The 21874-nt window shown below is 49.7% G+C and overlaps 1 protein-coding gene across 1 annotated transcript in view; it reads left to right on the top strand.

Moving 5' to 3' along the window:
- Positions 1–1073: 1073 nt before the first annotated feature.
- LOC103235563 (leukocyte immunoglobulin-like receptor subfamily B member 2) overlaps positions 1074–21874 on the top strand; it is a 34329-nt gene continuing 13528 nt past the window's right edge. Inside the window, exons 1-15 of the mRNA XM_073017217.1 lie at positions 1074–1562; positions 1725–1760; positions 1950–2237; positions 2385–2687; positions 2913–3209; positions 3458–3760; positions 4080–4130; positions 4395–4445; positions 4967–5089; positions 5404–5479; positions 5553–5590; positions 5948–6000; positions 7078–7223; positions 9371–9419; positions 12485–12755. Of these exons, the coding sequence (XP_072873318.1) occupies positions 1394–1562; positions 1725–1760; positions 1950–2237; positions 2385–2687; positions 2913–3209; positions 3458–3760; positions 4080–4130; positions 4395–4445; positions 4967–5089; positions 5404–5479; positions 5553–5590; positions 5948–6000; positions 7078–7223; positions 9371–9419; positions 12485–12755 (2254 nt within the window). The 5' untranslated portion in view covers positions 1074–1393. The remainder of the gene's footprint in view (positions 1563–1724; positions 1761–1949; positions 2238–2384; positions 2688–2912; positions 3210–3457; positions 3761–4079; positions 4131–4394; positions 4446–4966; positions 5090–5403; positions 5480–5552; positions 5591–5947; positions 6001–7077; positions 7224–9370; positions 9420–12484; positions 12756–21874) is intronic.

Below are 21874 nucleotides of genomic sequence, written 5' to 3'. Positions count from 1 at the left end.
AGTGCTTCTTTCTTTGGAACCCCAGCAGCTCTATCACTGGACGGTTGGGTGCACTCCCTTGAGGTGACTCCCCTGGGTTGCTTGGGGTCCACTCCAGCCTCAGGTGTGGCTGGAGGATGCAGCCTCCCACCTTCATCTGGAGCCCTGAGCCCCCCTCTGTCACTGCAGATCCTGAGGTTCGTCTCCCAGCTCCACTCGGTGGCGGAAACCTCCACTCCAATGACCCCTCGATGGTCCCGCCACCCTGTGGCATCTCATCTCTGGCCTCTGTTCTTTCTTGTGGATCCGTCTACCCTAGGGAACTTCCATACCTCTTTTTCTGCTCATGACCTTGATTCTCTGGGTATTTCAGAAATGCCTGATGTACACTTCTCCATTAGGGTCAGGGGCGACATCATGAGTGGACGCATCAACCATCCAACACCAAGATCCTCTCATGTCCCAGACACCTCAGATCTTACCTTGGTCTGGAAATAAAGCACAAATGACCCCCTCCCAATGTCCCAGGCACCACTGACCCCACAACCACGGTGGCGAGTGGGATTTGTGAAAACAGTTACAAGGGAAAAGACTGAGGCTCAGAGATGGTTCATTACCGCCCGAGGTCACACAGGCAGTGGATGATAACCGGCCATTGAATAAATATCAGCTCCTTCCCCCACTCCCCAAATCAAAGCTCAAACATAAGTCATTGTTCCAGAAATGCTGAGCAGGAATTGAGGTGCAGAGGGGCGGCCAAGGGCACAGGGGCACTAAAGAGGAAGGAAAGACTTAGAGGTTTGTTCCCAGCTGGGTGGGGCTGGACGCTGTAGCAAAAAAGTTTTAAAAAGGGGAAGTTGAGAAGGGGACTATTTGTTTGAAAGAAAATTCACAATCCAGTGCCAAGAAAGAAGTCAACTTTCTTCCCCTATTTCCCTGCATTTCTCCTCTGTGCTCACTGCCACACGCAGCCCAGCCTGGACGGCACAGCCAGATGTGAGATGCGTCTCTCCTGACCTGAGTCTGCCTGCAGCATGGACCTGCGTCTTCCCTGAAGCATCTCCAGGGCTGGAGAGATAACTGGCAAGGTAAGGACCCCACAACCTTGTGCTGATGGATGGCTGAAGGAGGGAGGGAGACCTTGTGGGAGACTGTGAAGGGGAAGCCTCCGCTACCCTCACCTGGAAGGGCAGACACAGGAAGTACCAGTTTTATTTGCCGCTACATCCCGGCTCTCAGTGAGACAAGGATAAACCAGACAGACAGTGGCTGGGGGTCAGGAAAGACCCTATTTCTGTCTGAAATGTCTGCAGAGGGCCCGGTGCCTGCCCCAACCTCAGACCTAAAGGAATGACAGCCAGGTTCCTGGGGAGGGCAGTTCCACTTCCTGTGTGGCTGCAGATGACAAAACCCCATGACAAGAAGGACCCAGCCTCCGAGTGTCCGCACAGGGTGGGAAGGAGGGGAGGCTATTTCTCTCTGTGTGTCTCTGTCCTGCCAGCACCGAGGGCTCATCCATCCGCAGAGCAGGGCGTTGGGAGGAGACGCCATGACCCCCATCCTCACGGTCCTGATCTGTCTCGGTGAGATTTGAAGAGGGAGGGGAGATTCTAACCTAGGAGGGACCTCACCCCACAGCCAAACTTTGGTGCATAAGGAGACCCCAGGGGCTCAAAAAGATCCCAGGGAGGGGAGGACCTGCTCAGGCTTCAGGGGCAAATCTCTCACAGAGAACTCTCTTCCAGGGCTGAGTCTGGGCCTCAGGACCCGCGTGCAGGCAGGTGAGTCTGTCCCCAGCTGTCCCAGGTCCCTCCTCCTCACTGGGGACAAGGGGCCACCCCCGTGCAGCTGGGGACGGGGATTAGCAGATCTGGGCTGACTGATGGGGGCGTCTGGAGGGTCCTGCAGCCAAGAGCTGAGATCTGTTGGGTGGGAAATGACTTAGAATCCGATCTGTGATTTTCTTCCAGGGACCCTTCCCAAGCCCACTCTCTGGGCTGAGCCAGGGACTGTGATCAGCAAGGGGAGTCCCGTGACCCTCAGGTGTCAGGGGAGCCTTCAGGTTCAGGAGTACCATCTATATAGGGGAAAAAAACCAGCATCCTGGGTTAGACGGATACCACAAGAGCTTGTCAAGAAGGGCTGTTTCACCATTGTATCCATCACCTTGGAACACGCAGGGCGGTATCGCTGTATCTATGGTAGCCACCCTGCAGGCTGGTCAGAGCCCAGTGACCCCCTGGAGCTGGTGGTGACAGGTGAGAGAACACTCAGGGGTCACAGCCCCAGGCTCTGCCCTCAGGAAGGGAGTCGGCTCTCAGGGGCGTCTCTCTCTCACAGCCCAGCCCTGGGGATGATGTGGGAGGTCTGAGTCCCATTTAACATGGTGCCTCCTTCTCTCCTAGGAGCCTACAGCAAACCCACCCTCTCAGCCCTGCCCGGACCTGTGGTGACGTCAGGAAGAAGTGTGACCCTCCAGTGTGACTCACAGGTGTCATATGACAACTTCTTTCTGTGTAAGGAAGGAGAAGATGAGCACTCACAATGCCTGAACTCCCAGCCCCGTACCCGTGGGTCATCCCAGGCCGTCTTCTTCGTGGGCCCCGTGAGCCTGAGTCGCAGGTGGTCGTACCGGTGCTATGGTTATGACTCACGCTCTCCCTATGTGTGGTCTTTACCCAGTGATCTCCTGGAGCTCCTGGTCCCAGGTGAGAAATTCACAGCATTGCCTGGAGTTCCCTGAGTCTCCGGGCAGGTGGGGAGGAGCCGCGTCTCAGGGCAGCTCCAGGTGGGATGATGTTGGGACGAGAGGGCTCAGGGCTCCTGGGGTCAGAGACACAGGAAGATCAGCCGTGGTGAGGCCCAGGGGGAGAGGGAGGGTTTGTGGGGAAGCCTGAGGGTCACTCCTGGAAACCGTGACCACCTTTTCCCAGGTGTTTCTAAGAAGCCGTCACTCTCAGTGCAGCCGGGTCCTGTCGTGGCCCCTGGGGAGAAGCTGACCCTGCAGTGTGGCTCTGATGCCGGCTACGACAGATTCGTTCTGTACAAGGAGTGGGGACGTGACTTCCTCCAGCGCCCTGGCCGGCAGCCCCAGGCTGGGCTTGCCCAGGCCAACTTCCCCCTGGGCCCTGTGAGCCGCTCCCACGGGGGCCAGTACAGATGCTACGGCGCACACAACCTCTCCTCCGAGTGGTCGGCCCCCAGTGACCCCCTGGACATCCTGATCTCAGGTGACAAGCCCAGTCAGGCAGGGACCCAGGCTCTGCACAGGCCCTGACAGGGGAGCCCAGGTGGTGATGGCCGGGATGAGGGGTGGGGGTCCTAAGGAAGGGAGAGACAGACAGAAACAGGGGATGGGGGGAGGGGGAGACTCAGAGAAAACAGCGACAGAGAGACTGAGGGTCCCAGAGATTGGCCTGGGGAGGTGTCAGCTCAGAACAAGGTGGGGCAGCCCCTCACCTATTTGTCTTCTCTCCAGGACACTTTTATGACAGAGTCTCCCTCTCGGCACAGCCGGGCCCCACGGTGGCCTCAGGAGAGAACGTGACCCTGCTGTGTCAGTCACGGGGGCCGTTCCACACTTTTCTTCTGACCAAGGAGGGGGCAGCCCATCCCCCACAGAATCTAAGATCAACGCACAAATCTCATATGTACCAGGCTGAATTCTCCATGAGTCCTGTGACCTCAGCCCACGCAGGGACCTACAGGTGCTACGGCTCACACAGCTCTGACCCCTACCTGCTGTCTCACCCCAGTGACCCCCTGGAGCTCGTGGTCTCAGGTGAGGGCCTTGACCCTGTCCTCTCTGAGCTCAAAGACTCAGCTCTGGCCCTGCTCCAGGAGAGCTCTGGGCTGGGATGGAGTGAGTGGGGGTCTGAGAGGGACTCAGCCAGAGGGGGACTCACCCTCAGAGGGGAGGAGGACAACAGGGCCCTCCCAGGCAAGCCCACCCTCAGCGACATCAACAGCATCATGAAGAGGAGAGGTGGGTGGAGGGAGGGGCCTGGGGAGACCACAGCCCCCATGTAGAGAAATTTGGTTTGAGGTGGGAACTTCAGGGAAGCCCCAGCTCCTCAGCCTCCTCTCTTTCTTTTACCCAGGACTCTCCGGGAGTCCCAGCCCCCCACCCACCGGTCCCACCCCCACACCTGGTGAGTCTCGGAGGCTCGGAGGGAGCACAGCCTCCCCCATGTTTCCCGGAGTCCCATTCCCCGCGGGGACTCAAGCTCAGCCTTCCATCTTGGGAGCTGGGCAGAGCCAGAGGAGGGGCCACAGGCTCCCAGGGGCTCTGACTGGGCCTGTGAGGGGTGGGGTGGAGGCAGAGGGAGGTGTTGGGGCCCAGCCTGGGGGAGGAGCAGCCGGGCTGACGTGGGGGGCAGGGCAGCCCCAGCCCTCACCTTCCCATCCTGACCCAGCAGGCCCTGAGGACCAGCCCCTCACCCCCACGGGGTCGGCCCCCAAGAGTGGTGAGTGAGGGGCTCTGAGAGGAAGGTGGGCGGGGTCCGGGGAGGCAGGGGTGGCTTCTGTCCTAGGTTCAGGCCCCTCTGGAGATGGTGACGTGGACAGGCCCCTCCCCTGCCTGGGCCTCAGTTTCTCCAGGTGTAAAGGAAAGAAGCCTGCGGGTGGGAACGTTCCTTTCAGCTCTGCAGCAGTGACGGTGACCTGGGGCAGGGAAGGGGAACAGCACCGTGGTTCAGGACAGTCAGGCTCTTTCCCTGCAGCTCCAGGGCTCAGCTCTGGTGCTGGGAACAAGGGCTGCGGGTCAGACTCGCGGGTTCCCTTCCCAGCTCTGCCGCTTCCTGGCTGGGGGTCCTGGGGCAGGCGATTCACTTCTCTGAGCGTCAGTTTTTCATCTGTAAAGTGGGTGGGGTGGATGTTTCTGTTGTAGGGGTTGGAGGTGGTGAACAGAAGGTCCAGCAGTCACCTGCACACAGTAGGCGCTTATTTCAATGACATCACCCCCATTTCTGATGTCATCATGCTCAAGGTCTGGGAAGGCACCTGGGGGTTGTGACTGGCGTCTTGGTGGCCTTCGTCCTGTTGTTCTTCCTCCTCCTGCTCCTCTTCCTTGTCCTCCGACATCGACGTCAGGGCAAACGTTGGACATTGGGTGAGTAGGGAAGGGGGCACCTCATGGGCCGACCGAGGGTGGGCTCAGGGCACCAGCCAAAGGGAATCCAAACCACTGGCCAAATGCAGCTCTGAGGAACTGTTCCAGCATTTCTCACCAGGCAAATGGAAAAAGCACTTAATGTCAGTCCCGTCTACAAATGTAAAGTGTCCTTCAGGCTCTGTCCATCTCATGGGGCATTTGGAACATGGAGGCAGGAGTGTTTTCAGGTTTCCTTCCTTACCTTCGAGCTGTGTGTGGGGGGCAGGGGCTCCAATGTTCCCAGGGCTGAGCCTCTGTCCTTCTTCCCCCAGCCCAGAGAAAGGCTGATTTCCAACATCCTGCAGGGGCTGTGGAGCCTAAGCCCAGAGACAGAGGCCTTCAGAGGAGGTAATTCTGCCCGAAGACCCCAGACTCCCACTGGGCCCGTACATTGCCCCTAAAGCTCCCGTTCCTCCCCCAGGTCCAGCCCAGCTGCCCACACCCAGGAAGAAAACCTCTGTGAGTGACAGGAAGAGGCGACCAGCCAGGAGGAGATGGGGGAGGCAACCAGCCAGGAGGAGATGGGGGAGGCGACCAGCCAGGAGGAGATGGGGGAGGCGACCAGCCAGGAGGAGTTGGCGGAGGCGACCAGCCAGGAGGAGATAGGGACCCCAAAGTTTCCGTAGCAATGGGGAAAGGTGCACAGGCTGGAAAGGGTCTGGGGCTCAGGGTGAGATGATCTCACCCCATCTCGGGAACATCGCAGCCCCTCCCTGCATCGCAGTGGCCCCGTCTGGGAGCTGGGCAGGGGCCCGCAGGACTGAGAGGTCTCAGGGAACCTTCCCAGGAGACAAACCCCTTACTCTGTCCCGGCAGATACTGCCGTGAAGGACACACAGCCTGAGGACGGGGTGGAGCTGGACAGTCAGGTGAGACCCCCCCGCCCCGTCATGGGCACCAAAGACCTCCTGGTGCCAGATCTAATCCTGCAGGACTTCTCTGTCCTCTTCCCCCGGTTCTCAGCATCGTCACGGTGGACCCCTCCTTGTCCAGCACGCTGCCTCCTGCCTGCTGTGACCTCACTCTCTCCTGCTGTCCTGGGACCTCGCAGGCCTCCTCCTGGGTCCCCTTCCCGCTCCTCCTCCTCTGTTTGGCCGTCTGGTGGTTAGAGCGCTCCCCAGGCCTCAGGAGGATGAGGAATAGATGAACCACCCCGCTCCCCTGGGCTCCCCTTCATTCATTCATCCAGCGAGTGTTCCCAGGAGCTCACTGTGGATCGGGCTCCCTGTGGGAGCTGCAGACACAGCAGGGAGCAGAGCCGCCCCCGCCTCCTGAGCTCACCTCGTGGTGGGAGACAAAATGCAACTAAATGCACCATGAGCAGGAGTGCAACGTGCTGTAAGAAACATAAACCAGGGAAAGGGCAGAGTGGGGGGCAGTGGGGCCAGTCTGAATGTAAGGGGAGGGCTGTCTGCTCAGCTGTCATCTGAGAAGCCTGGACAGAGGGGGCCACAGGATCCTCTAATGGACGAGCCCCTGCAGGCAGAGGAAACAGCCGTGCAAAGGTCCTGAGGCAGCAGCGAGCTCTTTCAGGAAGGCAGGCATTAGGCTGCAGCCAAATGGGCAAGGTCAGAGTGAGGAGGAGAGGCCAAAACCACAGGGAGGGAGCAGCCAGACCCTCCACGGCCTTAGGGCGTCCCTGAGATTCCATCAGGAAAGGGATGTAATCGGATCATCCTGGGAACAGTGGGGAAAATTGACTCCAGGAGGTCAGGGAGATTCAAGGACACCCCCTACCAGTGTCTTTCTCCAGCACAGCCCACACGATGAAGACCCCCAGGCAGTGACGTATGCCCAGGTGAAACACTCCAGACCTAGGAGAGAAATGGCCTCTCCTCCCTCCCCACTGTCCGAGGAATTCCTGGACACAAAGGACACACAGGCGGAAGAGGACAGGCAGATGGACACTCAGGTGAGTCCTTCCCTCTCACTCTCCCCCACTGCAGGCTGCTGCATCTGAAGACCCCCAGGATGTGACCTACGCCCAGCTGCAGAGCTTGACCCTCAGACGGGAGGCAACTGAGCCTCCTCCATCCCAGGAAAGGGCGCCTCCAGTTGAGTCCAGCATCTACGCCACCCTGACCATCCACTAGCCCAGAGGGGACCCAGACCCCACATTCCAGGGAGTCTGGAACGCATGGGAGTTGCCCCCAGTGGACACCATTGAACCCCAGCCAGCCTGGACCTACACCAGGAGACGCTGGAAACTTTTAGAGGTCACTCAGTTCTGCAGTATAAATAACTAACATCTATACGTTTTTGAAATAAAGCAACAGACTCGTCAATAATCACTGAGAAAACTAAAAGTCAGAAAGTGCATTGAACTGAATCACAATGTAAATATTACACATCAAATGATGAAATTGGAAAACTACAAGCCACGAATGAATGAATTAGAAAAGAAAAAAAATGTAGGAAATGAATGATCATGGTTTTCCTATTAGAAATTTAGGGCCGGGCGCGGTGAGTCACGCCTGACATTCCAGCACTTTGGGAGGCCGAGGCGGGCAGATAACGAGGTCAGAAGACTGAGACCATCTTGACCAACATGGTGAAACCCTGTCTGTCCTAAAAATACAAAAATTAGCTGGGAGTGGTGGCGGGCGCCTGTAGTCCCAGCTATTCGGGAGGCTGAGGCAGGAGAATCGCTTGAACCAGGGAGTCAGAGGTTGCAGTGAGCCGAGATCGCACCACTGCACTCCTGCCTGGCGACAGAAGGAGAATCTGTCTCCAAAAAAAAAAAAGAAAAAAGAAAAGAAATCTAGAAGAAGAATAACAAATTATTCCAAATGAAGGCGTAAGAAAGGGAATAATAATAATAAGAGGAGTAGTTCATGAGGAAAAACCAAAGCTTGAAAATTCAACAAAGCCAGTGAAGCTCATTCTTGAAAACATTAATTGCACTCACGAATCCTAACTACAATGAGCAAGAGAAAGAAAGAGCAGGCACGCATTTCCACACAGGAGTGAGCCAGCAGACAGCCCTAGAGATCCCACATATGTTTTCAAAAACTAACAACAGAACAGGCGACAAACCTATGCCAATATACTAGAAAATGCAGATTAAATAGATGAAGTATTGCAAACTGGAGTTTACGTAATGAACATAAGAGTAATCAGAGAATCTGACCCATTTTAGATGTGTGTGTGTGTGTGTGTGTGTGAAAAACACTGCAATAAAAATGTTCCCATGGTATAAACTCCAGTTCACGAAGCTTCACTGGTGATTTCTTACAAATACTGACACACTAATGAAACACAAACACACCCAGAGTGTCACAAATGTTTCTTGAGAATAGAAAAAGAGGCAATGTGCCCAGGTGCGGTGGCTCACACCTGTAATCTCAACACATTGGGAGGCAGAAGTGGCAGATTACTTGAGGCCGGGAGTTCGAGACCAGCCTGTCCAACATAGCGAACCCATCTCTACTAAAAAAAAAACATTAGCTGGACATGGTGGCGCACGCTACAATCCCAGCTCCTGGGGAAGCAGAGGCAGGAGAATCAGTTGATCCCGGGAGGTGGAGGTTGCAGTGAGCTGAGATCACGCCCCTGCACTCCAGCCTAGGCAACAGAGCTAGACTCTGTCTCAAAAAATTAAAAAAAAAAAAAAGTCATCACATTATAGAATGGAATTTTCCATTCTATAAAAGGCATGTTTTAAACTATGTTTTTTTTTGTTTCAGAATGATTTTTTTATTTTACTTTAATGTTTTACTTTATTTTATTTGGCAATTTAAAATTCTACATACTTCGGGTGTTTTATTTTAATATATCCTGTGAAATTTTAATATGCCCTGTGAAATCGCTAGGTCAAGCTAATTAACATCTGTAACATCACATAGTTACCTTTCTGTTAAGAGAACATTTAAAATCTACTTTCTTACCAGTGTTCGCGTATACAATCCGTTGTGAGCAACTGTAGTCACCGTATTGTGCAACAGATCTGCTAAACTCACTCCTGCCTAACTGAAACGCGGTATCCTTCGATGCAGCTCTCTGATTCCACCCCCGCCCCCTCAGCTCCCAAAAATCACCTTCGACTCTACTTCCATGAGCTGAACTGGGGCAATCCACACGTAAGTGAGATCAGGCAGCAGGGTTCTTCCTGTGCCTCCTTTACTCCACGTAGCGTGATGTCCTCGAGGCTCATCCATGTCACAAATGAAATGATTTCCTTCTTCTAGAAGGCTGAGTAGTTTTTCACTGTGGATACACTGAGCACTTCCTTTTCTGTAGCCACTCGCCTGCTGGTGGACACTTGGGCGGGTTCCACGTCTTGGTTATGGTGACTAAAGCTGTCATGAATATGGGCGTCTCTTCAACGTACTGATGTCGTTTTCTTTAGATACATACCCAGCAGGGAAATTGTTGCAACATAGGGCAGTTCTGATCGTTAACTTCTGAAAAACATCTATTTTATTTTTGCAGTCATTGTACTCATTTACATTACCACTAGCAGAGTGCAAGTATTCCATTTTTTCCACATTCTCACAACACTTGCTACTTTACTCTTTCGTAGTAACCATCCTAACAGATGTGAGTTTATAGCTTCTTGAAGTTTATATGTATGTAAGTATGTACATATACGTATATATACAAATGTGTGTATTCATACATATACATCCACACATACATATGTACATATGTGCAGATACGTATGTACATATATATGCATGTGTATGTGTATGTATATATGTATACATATGTATACACATATATGTGTAAAAAGTGAAATTTTGCAGTGAGCTATCACTTCACAGCTGTTAGATTGCCTATTATCAAAATGGTGAAAGATCAGTGTTGGTGAGCATGGGGAGAAAAGAAAATCCTTACACACCATTGGTGGATGTGTAAATTAATATAACCATTTTAGAAAACAGTATGGAAGCTCCTCAAAAAACTAAAGTGCAACAACCGTATAATCCAGCAAGCCCACTGCTGGGTGTATACCCAGAGGAAATGAAATCGGCCACAGAAGAGATGTCCACACTCCTAAGTTCATTGCAGCACTATTCACAATTGCCAGGTTTCACAAACAATTCTATATTTTTGAATAAGGTTTCGTTTCTCCAGCCTGGGTGACGGAGCAAGTCTCTGTCTCACAAAAACAAAAACAAAACCCCACAATTCAGCCTAGGATATGTGTATTCAATTGACATTTGATCTTTTTCTTAGGATTGCTTTGGTATTCATCCTCTTTTTTGGTTCCATATGAATTTTAGTGTCTCACGTGTCCGTGTGAAGAGATCACTGAATAGGCTTCGTGTGAGCAACAAGGCTGTTTATTTCACCTGGGTGCAGGCGGGCTGAGTCCGAAAGAGTCAGCAAAGGGTGATGGGATTATCATTGGCTCCTATAGGTTTTGGGATAGGCGGTGGAGGTAGGAGTAATGTTTTGTAGGCAGCGGGTGGATCTCACAAAGTACATTCTCAAGGGTGGGGAGAATTACAAAGAACCTTCTTAAGGGTGGGGAGATGATAAAGAACCTTCTTAAGGGTGGGGAAGATTACAAAGTACATCCATCTGTTAGGGTGGGGCAGAAACAAATCACAATGGTAGAATGTCATCAGTTAAGCTATTTTCACTTCTGTGTCTCTTCAGTTGCTTCAGGCCATCTGGATATGTACGTGCAGGTCACAGGGGATGTGATGGCTTAGCTTGGGCTCAGAGGCCTGACATTTAGGATTGCTTTTTCTAATTCTGTGCAAAATGATACTGGTATTTTGATGGGAATTGCATTGAATCTGAAGATTGCTTTGGGCAGTATGATCATTTCACAATACTGATTCTTCCAATCCATGAGCATGGGATATATTTCTGTTTTGCTGTGCCATCTACGATTTCTTTCAGCAGCGTTTTACTGTTCTTCTTGTAGAGATCTTTCACCTCCTTGGTTAGGTATCTTCTTAGGTATTTTTAATTATTTGCAACTGATGTACAAGGGATTGAGTTCTGCAGCAACTTGGATGAGCTGGAGGCCATTATTCATGACACCACATCCAGCTAATTTTTGTATTTTTTGTAGTGAAGAGGTTTTGCTGTGTGGCCCAGGCTGGTCTTGAACTCCTGGGCCCAAGTGACCGGCCCGCCTTGACCTCCCAAAGTGCTGGGACTGCAGGCATGAGCCACGGTGCCCGGCCCATCATAGCACTTTTGATCATGAGGACAATTCCTCCTTCTTGTCATTCTTGGACACATGCTTCCCACATGCCTCACCTTCCAGAGAGGGTTTCTACCAGGGCTGTGCGGGGAGCTAAGGCTGGAAAAGGGGAGATGGTGCCACCCGCCAGTGCCACACGAGTCTGCTCAGGGCTGTCACCAGCAGGGGAGGGTCCAATGTGAGCCTCAGGCTCGCATGTGGGACAGACGCCCATGTGTGATAACGCTGCAGTGAATCTGTTTCACACACATGGAGGAGGCGGCTCAGGGGTGACCATGGACCTGAGTCAATGGGCAGAGATACCCCAGTGCCATCCACAAACACAGGGGAGGAGGAGCCACAACTCCCCACTTCCATCCAAAACCATGACCCCTCCCTGAGTGTGAAGGCCCAGGGGTTCTCCTCTGTCTCATACAGAGGTGGAAACCTCCCCCTTAGTGACCGCCTGACATTGCAAGTCACCAGCAGCCACTCGGCTCTGAGCTTTTCTGCTTCTTAATGTTTCCTGCCTATAACAAGAAGTTTCATTTCTCATTTTCTTCATAGGACTGTGCCTATATATTTCAGACACATTATAAGCAGGTTTTCCCAATGTTGGGAGCAGATGTGGGCTGTTGAGCACGTCAGTCGCTCACCGTGACTGTGCAGTCCAACACCAGGATCCATGCATGTGTCTACCCCTCAAGTCTTAACCCGGTCTGGAAATGTGCCATGACCAAGGCCCTCCCATGACCCAGGCACAGCTGGCCCCCAAACCACTCAGGAGGGGGGTTCATGACAACAGGCTCCAAATGAGGAAACCGAGGCTCAGAGATGGGACTTACTGCCCAAGGTCATGCAGGCAGGGGTGAAGGTCAGCAATTCAGAAAAAATTAACTCCCTATCCCACCCCAATATCAGAACTCAAGACTAAGTACTTGTTTCCAAACCCTTGAAGGCAGACTGAGATGCAGGGGAATGCCCAAGGAAGCGGGATTGGGGGTGGAAGGGACACCGAGGAGGCAGGAATGACTCAGAGGTTACTTTTAAGGGAGGGGGAGGTGAACACTGTTAAAAAATAAGAAGAAAAAAAAAAAAAAAAAAGGAGGGAAGTCTAAGAAGGAAACTGGAAGAAATAAAACCCATACTCCAAAGACAAAAGAAAAGTCAGTATTTCTTTATTTCTCCTTTTTTCTCATTGTCATTTGCAGCTCAACTTGAAGTTCACAGCCAGATGTGCAACGCGTCTCTGCCGATCTGAGTCTGCCCTGCAGCAGGGACCTGCAGCTTCCCTGAAGCATCCCCAGGGCTGGGCCGCCATGGTAAGGATCCCGCAATGCTGTGTTGATGGACGGGCTGAAGGAAGGAAGGAGACCCCACGGGGAGGCTCTGAGAAGAAGAACAAGCCCCTAGTGACCCTCACTGGGACAGGACAGACTCAGAAAGGTGCTGGGTCTATTGGCTCCTATGTCCTGACCCTTGGTGAGATGAGGACAGATGGGCCAAATAGCAGAAAAGGGTCAGGGAGATACCATCTCTGTACGAAGTATCTGAAGAGAGCCTGGTGTCTGCCCCAGCCCCAGCCTTGGGGAAATGGAAGCCAGGCTCCCGGAGAGGGCAGTTCCCCTTCCTGTGGGTCTGCTGACGGGACAGCCTCGTGATGGAGAACCCAGGCTCCCAGTAGATTTACTCCATCCAGGAACTGTGGCCTCCTCTATCTGTACAAGCGAGGGGCTGTGGGAGGAGAGGCCATGACTCCCACACTCACACTCCTGATCTGTCTTGATGAAATTGAAAGAGGGAGCGGGCAGACTGTAGCCTGGGAGGAATCCCACCTCACAACTTGGTCCTGATTGAATAGGAGATCCCAGAGGTTCGCAGAGATCCCAGGGTGGGGAGAATCTGCCCAGGGTTCAGGAGGCGAATCTCTCACAGGAAGCTCCGGGACCCCCTCCCTAGTGTCGCTCCTGTGCCTCAGTGGGATTCGGAGAGGATGCCTTAGATTAGAGGGAGTTGTGTCTTTCAGCAACAAAACCATACGAAAAACACCTGGCATTTCACGTCAGTGGATAAAGCATATCTTGTGCCAAATCAGGACCTACCTGTGGTGAATTTTAGGGCCCACACTACAGTTACTCACCTTTGGGGAAAAGTATCCCAGGTTGGTGCCTGTCTCTGTGATAAACGTCTCCCTTCCTGGCTACAGGTAACAGATTAAAGTAACACTGGCCGAAAAGATTCTATATTCACCTGATGATTATACTGAAAAATAGCCATAAAATTGTTCCCTCCAAATCCAATTCCCCTTTTGACTTTTGACAGTTCTCTAAAGAAGACATACAAATGGCCAACAAACATATGAAAAATATGTAGATTACACACACACACACACATACACATACACACACACCATGGAATACTTTGGCCATAAAAAGGAACAAAATAATGGCATTCCCAGCAACCTGGAGGCGCTTGGAGACCATTATTCTAAGTGAAATAACTCAGGAATGGAAAACCATCATCGTATGTTCTCGTAAGTGGGAGCTATGCTATGAGGATGTAAAGCCACAAGAATGATATAATGGACTCTGGGGACCCAGGGGGACCAATGGGAGGGGATGAGGGACAAAAGACCACACATTGGGTACAGCGTACACCACTCAGGTGATGGGTGCACCAAAATCTCAAAAACCACCACTAAAGAACTTACGCATGCAACGAAACACCATCTGTTCCCCCAAAACTATTGAAACTCAAATAAATAAATAAATAAATAAATAAATAAATAAATAAATAAATTCACCACATTAACAACGACAACGGCAAAAATCCAATTCCGCTTAGTGTAATGTTTTCATGGTCTATGCATGTTGTAACATGTCATTGGTCTTTGTTCCCTTATGTGATTGAAGAACATTCCGTTCTACGGTTATATCACATTCTGTTTATGCATCCACCAATTGATGGACATTTGAGTTGTTTTCACTATTTAGCTATTATGAATCATGACACAAAAGGTCATATATTTTGGGGTTTTTAATTTTTTTTATTATTTTTATTATTTTTTATTTTTTAAAAGTTATAACCATTTATTTTATTTGTCTGAGACAGAGTCTCACTCTGTCTCCCAGGCAAAAGTGCAGTGGTGCGATCTTGGCTCACTGCAACCTCCGCCTCCTGGATTCAAGCAGTTATCATGCCTCAGCCTCCCAAGTAGCTGGAATTACAGGTGTGCACCACCACACCAGTCACCCGGCTGTTTCCAGTGACCCAGCTGCTGTCACTTGTCTGTTTCAAGACACCCAGCTCCAGTGTCCTGGCTGTTGAGTCTCAGCTGTAGTCATCCCAGCTGATTCCATCAACAACGTCGCATCCCCCTGCAGTTTCCAAATGTCGTCTGTAAATCCCCCGAGCTGCCCCGGCAATCATCTGCTCAGCTGATCCTGAACGTCGTCCTAGAGTTTAGCTGTTGATCTTGAGAATGAGCCGTACATATGGATCTGAGAGCTGAGACCAGTCCTCTGGGTCATGCTTTACTTCCTGCACCAATAAATACTTTAAAGACCTCACATCTGGCAGTCGTGTGTCATGCTCTGGGGTGTACACATCACTCGGACCCAGTCTCTGCCTTCATGTCGTTCAAGGCTACATGGGATTAACAAGAACTACAAAGGAGGTGTCAGTATTTTTCTTAAGTATTTCATTGGCAGTGATTGCATATATTCGAGATGCACAAGGTGATAATCTGATATACATATGCATTGTGAAATAATAGCCACGGTCACATTAATCAGCACATCCATCCCCACCCACACAAGATCCCCTGAACTTGCTCATCTTAGGCCTCCAGGATGGAGCGTATGTATCCGGGATGAATTAAGGTGTCTGAGGGGAGGCATGGATGGGTGAAGACAGACAGCTCATCCCACTTATGCACATAACACACATGCACATATACTCACACATTCACGCACGCACACGCGTGCGCAAGCATGAACGCACTCACACATGTCAGGAGACCTCTGAGTCCTCTGTGTGCTGGGACTTGTTGGTTTTCTCCACTCCTCTTATACAGTTAGATGCTCTCCCTACTCAGATTAAAATGGAAAATGACTTGAGAACCACTAGGGGGAGACAGTGTCTCATCTGACTTAATTTTTGTGCACATTTTAAATAAAAAATAGCACACTTACCATGGGCATGCCTTTGGCCGGATTGCAATGGTAAACATATATCAAAGCATCTCATGATACCCAATAAATGTATACAATTATTATTTTTCAATTTAATTTTAAATAAAAAATAGCACACTTACCATGGGCATGCCTTTGGCCGGATTGCAAAGGTAAACATATATCAAAGCATCTCATGATACCCAGTAAATACATATGATTATATACAATTATTTTTTTCAGTTAAAGTACCATAATGAAATAACAGAAAAGAAATCTGCATACTGGTAACAGGGTGGATTTTTAAATGTCGTTTTATACAAGAAAAAGAATATTAAAAAAAAAAAAACTCAACAATAACTCAATCAGCTCATCCTATGCAGCAATTACTAGTTGAATACTACGCAAACATCCACACATTCAGTAGTCTTACATATGCCCCATAGCTTGTCCTATCTTTTTCCCCACTTGTGGGGATTTCGATAGTTGTTGAGGATGTCTAATCCAATTATACATTCCAGAGCTAGGAATAAAGCCACAGATGCCTTTGGTGGCCAAGAAAATTCAACAGGAGACAGATCTGAGCTAAAGCTTCATTGACTACCTGACCTCTATAAGCTTCTAATCTGGCTGGAGGGTCACCACGATGTTCTGGGTCTTCTGAAGTTAGTGTTAGCTCCAGAGCCAGTGTCTAGCTGTACCCAAAATACCTGATTATTTCCTTTACCCAGTGCACAGTTACCATGATAAAGGCCATAGGTCCACTTAAGGAAAGCTGAGAGAAATATAACTGTATAACTTTTTGTAGTATATACTGGGGCAGTGCCTTCAAGGGTACCTGGTTTTCCCGTTAATTCAAGGGGTTCTGGGTCTATAAACTGGCCAAATTCCAGTAATTGATTAAGAAACTGTGACTCTCTATTTTATGATTCTAATTAGATTCTTACTCTTCGCCAAGAAATGTTCTGCTTATACAAATCAAGTAAGAATTAAGTAAGTTTCCTATCTATGTCACGTCTTAGAACGCTGCAGTCAACTGGACAACACTAAAGGGCTGCATGAGACAGTCTATTCGGATTACTGCTTTGACTCTGCTGTCCATTATGATCACCACACCCCGTTCTGTGATAACCACACCCAATTCAACATACCAGATTCTCGCCTTTGTCCACTGACTTCCGACACTGAGTCCTGCCACTCTGGGATCCAACTACACCCCTTACATTTAGGTTCTCCGTTCAGTGGCAGCAGTTCCCACTGGAAGTTCTGGCCACTCCTAATACACCCTCTGTCCTTTCCCACTTTGTCTGTACCCTGGAGGCTGACTCTATGGATTGCATCACCAACATCTTCTTGCGTCTAGTTTCTGGTTGAGTTCAGCCATGGGAGGCACCGTCAAGAGAGCAGAGGGTGAGAGGAGAGAGAGGCTGGGGAATCTATTCCCACATATACACCCTGCCAGGCAAAAGACTGTGCTCCTCTACCCATGACATCAGCTTCCATGAGCTCCATCCTCAGGGTGACTTTCCAGAGACCCAGTTACATTCGGCTGTTACTAAAGAGTCAGCTACAGTCATCTAGCTGTTTCCAGTGACCACCTCCAACCCACCATAGCTGCCTGGCTGTTTGCAGAGATCCACCTGGCTGCTTCTAGAGACCTGATTACGTCCACCTGGCTGTTTCCAGAGACCCGGCTACATCCAGCTGGCTGTTTCCAGAGACCCGGCTACATCCACCTGGCTGTTTCCAGAGACCTGGCTACATCCACCTGGCTGTTTCTAGAGACCCGGCTACATCCACCCAACTGATTTCATTATCATTGACGCAGTCCCCAGCTACTCCTATGTCTCCTGGAAATCCCCAATTGCCCCAGAGACTTTGTTGTAATTTTCTGCTCAGCTGACTCTAGGGATCTTCCTGGAACTTAATTGCTGACCTTAAGAATGGGCCATATTTATGCAACTGAAAGCAGGGCCCAGTTCTCTGGGCAATGCTTTCCTTTGTACCTCAACAAATAATCCTAAAGACCTAACGTCTGGCAACCCCATGCCAGGTCGTAGGGTGCACAGGTCACCCGTATCCAGTTTTTACCTTCACAGTTGTTCAAAGCTGAGCAGGGAAAAAGAAGAGCCACAGATAAGTTCAGTGTTTTCCTTTTTATCCTTTTAAAAAATCATTCTTTTATTCTTAAAATGATTTAATCAACCAAGATTGTATATACTGAGGTGTACAACGTGATGATTTGATATATGTATACATTGTGTAATGATTTCCACAATCAAATTAGCACACTCAGCACAACCAATGCCATAAATAGATCCCCTGGATTTGTACATGTTATGCCTTAAAGTTGGTGCCAGAGTTCTTTTTATTTATTTTTATCCATATACGATAGTTGTATATAGGTTTGGGGTACTTACGATGTTTCGGTACTTGTATACAATGGGTAACAATAAAATCAGGGCAATTAAGTGTCCATCACCTCAAATATTTATCTTTGCTTTGTGTTGGGGAGCATTACAATTCTTTTAGTTGTTTTGAAATATACAATATATTATTGTTAACTATACTTTCCCTACTGTACTGTCAAATACTCAAAGTTATTTCTCCTATCCAGCTGTATTTCTGTACTCCATAACTAACATCTCCTTATCCCCCACCCTTTCCAGCTCTGGTAACCGCTAGTGTACATCTTTTTTTTTTTTTTTTTTTTTTTTTTTGAGACAGAGTCTTACTGTGTCACCCAGCATGGAGTGCAGTGGCGCGATCTTGCCTCCCTGCAACCTTTGCCTCCCTGATTCAAGCAACTTGCCTGCCTCAGCCTCCTGAGTAGTTGGGATTACGGGTGCGTGCCACCATGACCAGCTAAAGATGGGGTTTCACCATGTTGGCCAGGATGGTCTCGAACTCCTGACCTCAAGTGATCCATCTGCCTCGGCCTCTCAAAGCGCTGGGATTACAGGCATGAGCCACCACGCCTGGCCTTTTTTATTTCTTTTGAGACAAGGTATTGCTGTGTTGCCCAGACTGGAATGCAGCGACACAATCATGGCTCACTGCAGCCTCGCCCCTCCAGGCTACAAGCGATCCTCCTGCCTCAGACTCACGAGTAGCTGGGACCACAGTGCACACCACCACGCCTGACTGATTTTTGTATGTTTTGTAGAGTAGGGGTTTTGCCACATTGGCCAGTCTGGTCTCGAACTCTTGACCTCAAGTGACCCACCTGCCTTGGCCTCCCAAATCACTGGGATTACAGGCACGAGCCACCACACCCGGCCAACCAGTCTACTCTCTCTGTTTAGGAATCCACTTCTTTTTTTTTTTTTTTTTTTTTTTTTTTTTGAGACGGAGTCTTGCTTTGTGGCCCAGGCTGGAGTGCAGTGACTGGATCTCGGCTCACTGCAAGCTCCGCCTCCCGGGTTTGTGCCATTCTCCTGCCTCAGCCTCCCAAGTAGCTGGGACTACAGGCGCCCGCCACCTCGCCTGGCTAGTTTTTTTGTATTTTTTTTTAGCAGAGACGGGGTTTCACCGTGTTAGCCAGGATGGTCTCGATCTCTTGACCTCGTGATCCGCCTGTCTCAGCCTCCCAAAGTGCTGGGATTACAGGCTTGAGCCACCGCGCCCAGCCAGGAATCCACTTCTTTAGCTCCCACGTATGAGTGAGAACATTCGAGATTTGTCTTTCTGTTCCTGGCTTATTTCACTGACCATAATGACCTCCAGTTCCAACCGTGTTGCTGTAGATGTTAGGATTTCATTCTTTTTTAAGGATGACCCCTCTTCCATTGTGTATCTATACCACATTTTCCTTACCCTTTTATCCACTGAGGGACACTTCGGTTGATTCTGTATGCTGGCTTGTGAAGAGTGCCACAATAAACACACAGGTGCAGGGACTCTCGTGATGTCCTGAGACTTTTTCCTTTGCATGGATATCCAGGAGTGAAATCACTGGGTTTTATGATAATTGCAGTTTCAGTATCTTCAGGAATCTCCATGTTTTTTGTAATGGTTGTACTAATTTATATTCCCACCAACAGTGTGTAAGAGTTACTTTGTCACTACATCCTCACCAGCATATTTCTATTTCTATTTATGTATTTATTTATTTAGATGGAGTCTCACTGTGTCGCCCAGGCTGGAGTGCAGTGGCACTGTCTCGGCTCACTGCAACCTCCATCTCCTGAGTGCAAGCGATTCTCCTCCCTCAGCCTCCTGAGTAGCAAGGAGCCTCCTGATTACAGGTGAGCACCACCACGCCCGGCTAATCTTCGTCTTTTTAGTCAAGACAGGGTTTCACCATGTTGGCCAGGCTGGTCTCAAACTCCTGACCTCGTGATCCGCCCACCTCAGCCTCCCAAAGTGCTGGGATTACAAGGTGTGAACCACCGTGCCCAGCCCAGCATGTTTTTATATGTTTATTTGATAATAGACACTTTAACTGAAACAAGATGATACTCATTGTGGTTTCGATTTGTATGCCAGTGATGATTGTGGGTTTTTGTTTGTTTGTGTTTTGAGGTGAAGTCTCACCCTGTTACCCAGACTGGAATGCAGTAGTGCGATCTTGGCTCACTGCAACCTCTGCCTACTGGGTCCAAGTGAGCCTCCTGCCTCAGCCTTCTCAGTAGATGGGACTACAGGTCTGTGCCGCCAGGTCCAGCTTTTTTTTTTTTTTTTTTTTTTTTTTTTTTTTTTTTTTTTTTTTTTTGTATTTTTGGTAGAGAAGAGGTTTCACCATGTTGCCCAGGCTGGTCTCAAACTCCTGGGTTCAAGTGATTCGCTGGTCTTGGCCTCCCAAAGTGCTGGATTATAGGCACGAGCAACCATGCCTGGCCGACGATTAGTGTTTTGAACAATTTTTATATAGCTGTTGGCCATCTGTATGGTTTCTTTTGAGAAATGACTATCCAGATCCTTTACACACTTGTAAATGGAATTTTTTTGAGGTGTGTTTTGTTGAGGTGTGTTTCTTCTAGGCCTAATTTGTTGATGTTTTTATGATGAAGGGATGTTGAATTTTGAACAAATGCTTTTTAAACATCTTTTGTGATGATCATATGACTTTTTTTTTTTTTTTTTTTGAGACAGATTGTCACTCTCTCACTGAGGCTGAAGTGCGGTGGTGCGATCTCGGCTCACTGCAAACTCTGCCTCTCGGGTTCAAGCGATTCTTCTACCTCAGCCTCCTGAGTAACTGAGGGTGCATATATATATACACACACATATATATGTACACATATATATACACATATTTATATATGCATATATATATATATATATATATTTTTTTTTTTTTTTTGAGATGGAGTCTCACTCTGTCACCCAGGCTGGAGTGCAGTGGCGCGATCTCAGCTCACTGCAAGCTCTGCCTCCCGGATTCACGCCATTCTCCTGCCTCAGCCTCCTGAGTAGCTGGGACTACAGGCGCCCGCCACCATGCCTGGCTAATTTTTTGTATTTTTAGTAGAGATGGGGTTTTACCATGTTAGCCAAGATGGTCTCGATCTCCTGACCTCGTGATCCGCCCTCCTCGGCCTCCCAAAGTGCTGGCATTGCAGACGCGAGCCACCACGCCCGGCCAATATTTCATATTTTTGAGAGAGTGGGGTTTCACCATGTTGGCCAGGCTGGTCTCCAACTCCTGACCTAAGGTGACCCACGTGCTGCAGTCCCCTAAAGTGCTGGGATTGCAGGCATGAGCCACTGAACCTGGCCGTGATCATATGTTTTTTGTCTTCCCTTCTGTCGACATGAGGTACCATATCTATTGATTTGAGAATATTGAAATCCTCCCTTCTGGCTGCTGTGTGGAGTGTGACCTCTCCTACCCTCCATGGCCTTCCAATCCCACTGTCCCCAGGCCAACCGCTCCCAAACTACACAGTAGTCTCTTGTGCATGGAGCAGCTGCGATCGATCCTGGTGGTGACTGGCGGGTGGTGTTTCAGGCATGGCACACTCAGAGAAGGTCCCGAGGAGAGACCAAGAGGTAAACTTAAGTAGAGTTGCGCCCCATCCTTGGCATCTGTAGAACCCTGGATAAAATCAAATATGCCTACCGAAAATGTCCATCAATGATTGACTGGATAAAGAAAATGTGGCATGTATATGCCCTGGAATACTATGCAACCATAAAAAAGGATGAGTTCAGCCTGGCACGATGGCTCATGCCTGTAATCTCAGCACTTTGGGAGGCCAAGGCGGGCAGATCATGAGGTCAAGAGATCGAGACCATCCTGGCCAACACAGTGAAATCCTGTCTCTACTAAAAATACAAAAATTAGCTGGGCGTGGTGGCGTGCACCTGTAGTCCCAGCTACTCAGGAGGCTGAGGCAGGTGAATGGCATGAACCCGGGAGGAGGCGGAGGTTGCAGTGAGCCGAGATCGCGCCATTGCACTCCAGCCTGGGCGACAGAGTGAGAC

The sequence above is a fragment of the Chlorocebus sabaeus genome, chromosome 6 (genome assembly GCF_047675955.1).
Source record: "Chlorocebus sabaeus isolate Y175 chromosome 6, mChlSab1.0.hap1, whole genome shotgun sequence".
NCBI lineage: Eukaryota > Metazoa > Chordata > Mammalia > Primates > Cercopithecidae > Chlorocebus > Chlorocebus sabaeus.
The sequence above is the reverse complement of the archived record's forward strand: the minus strand, read 5'-3'. Positions and strand labels throughout refer to the sequence as shown.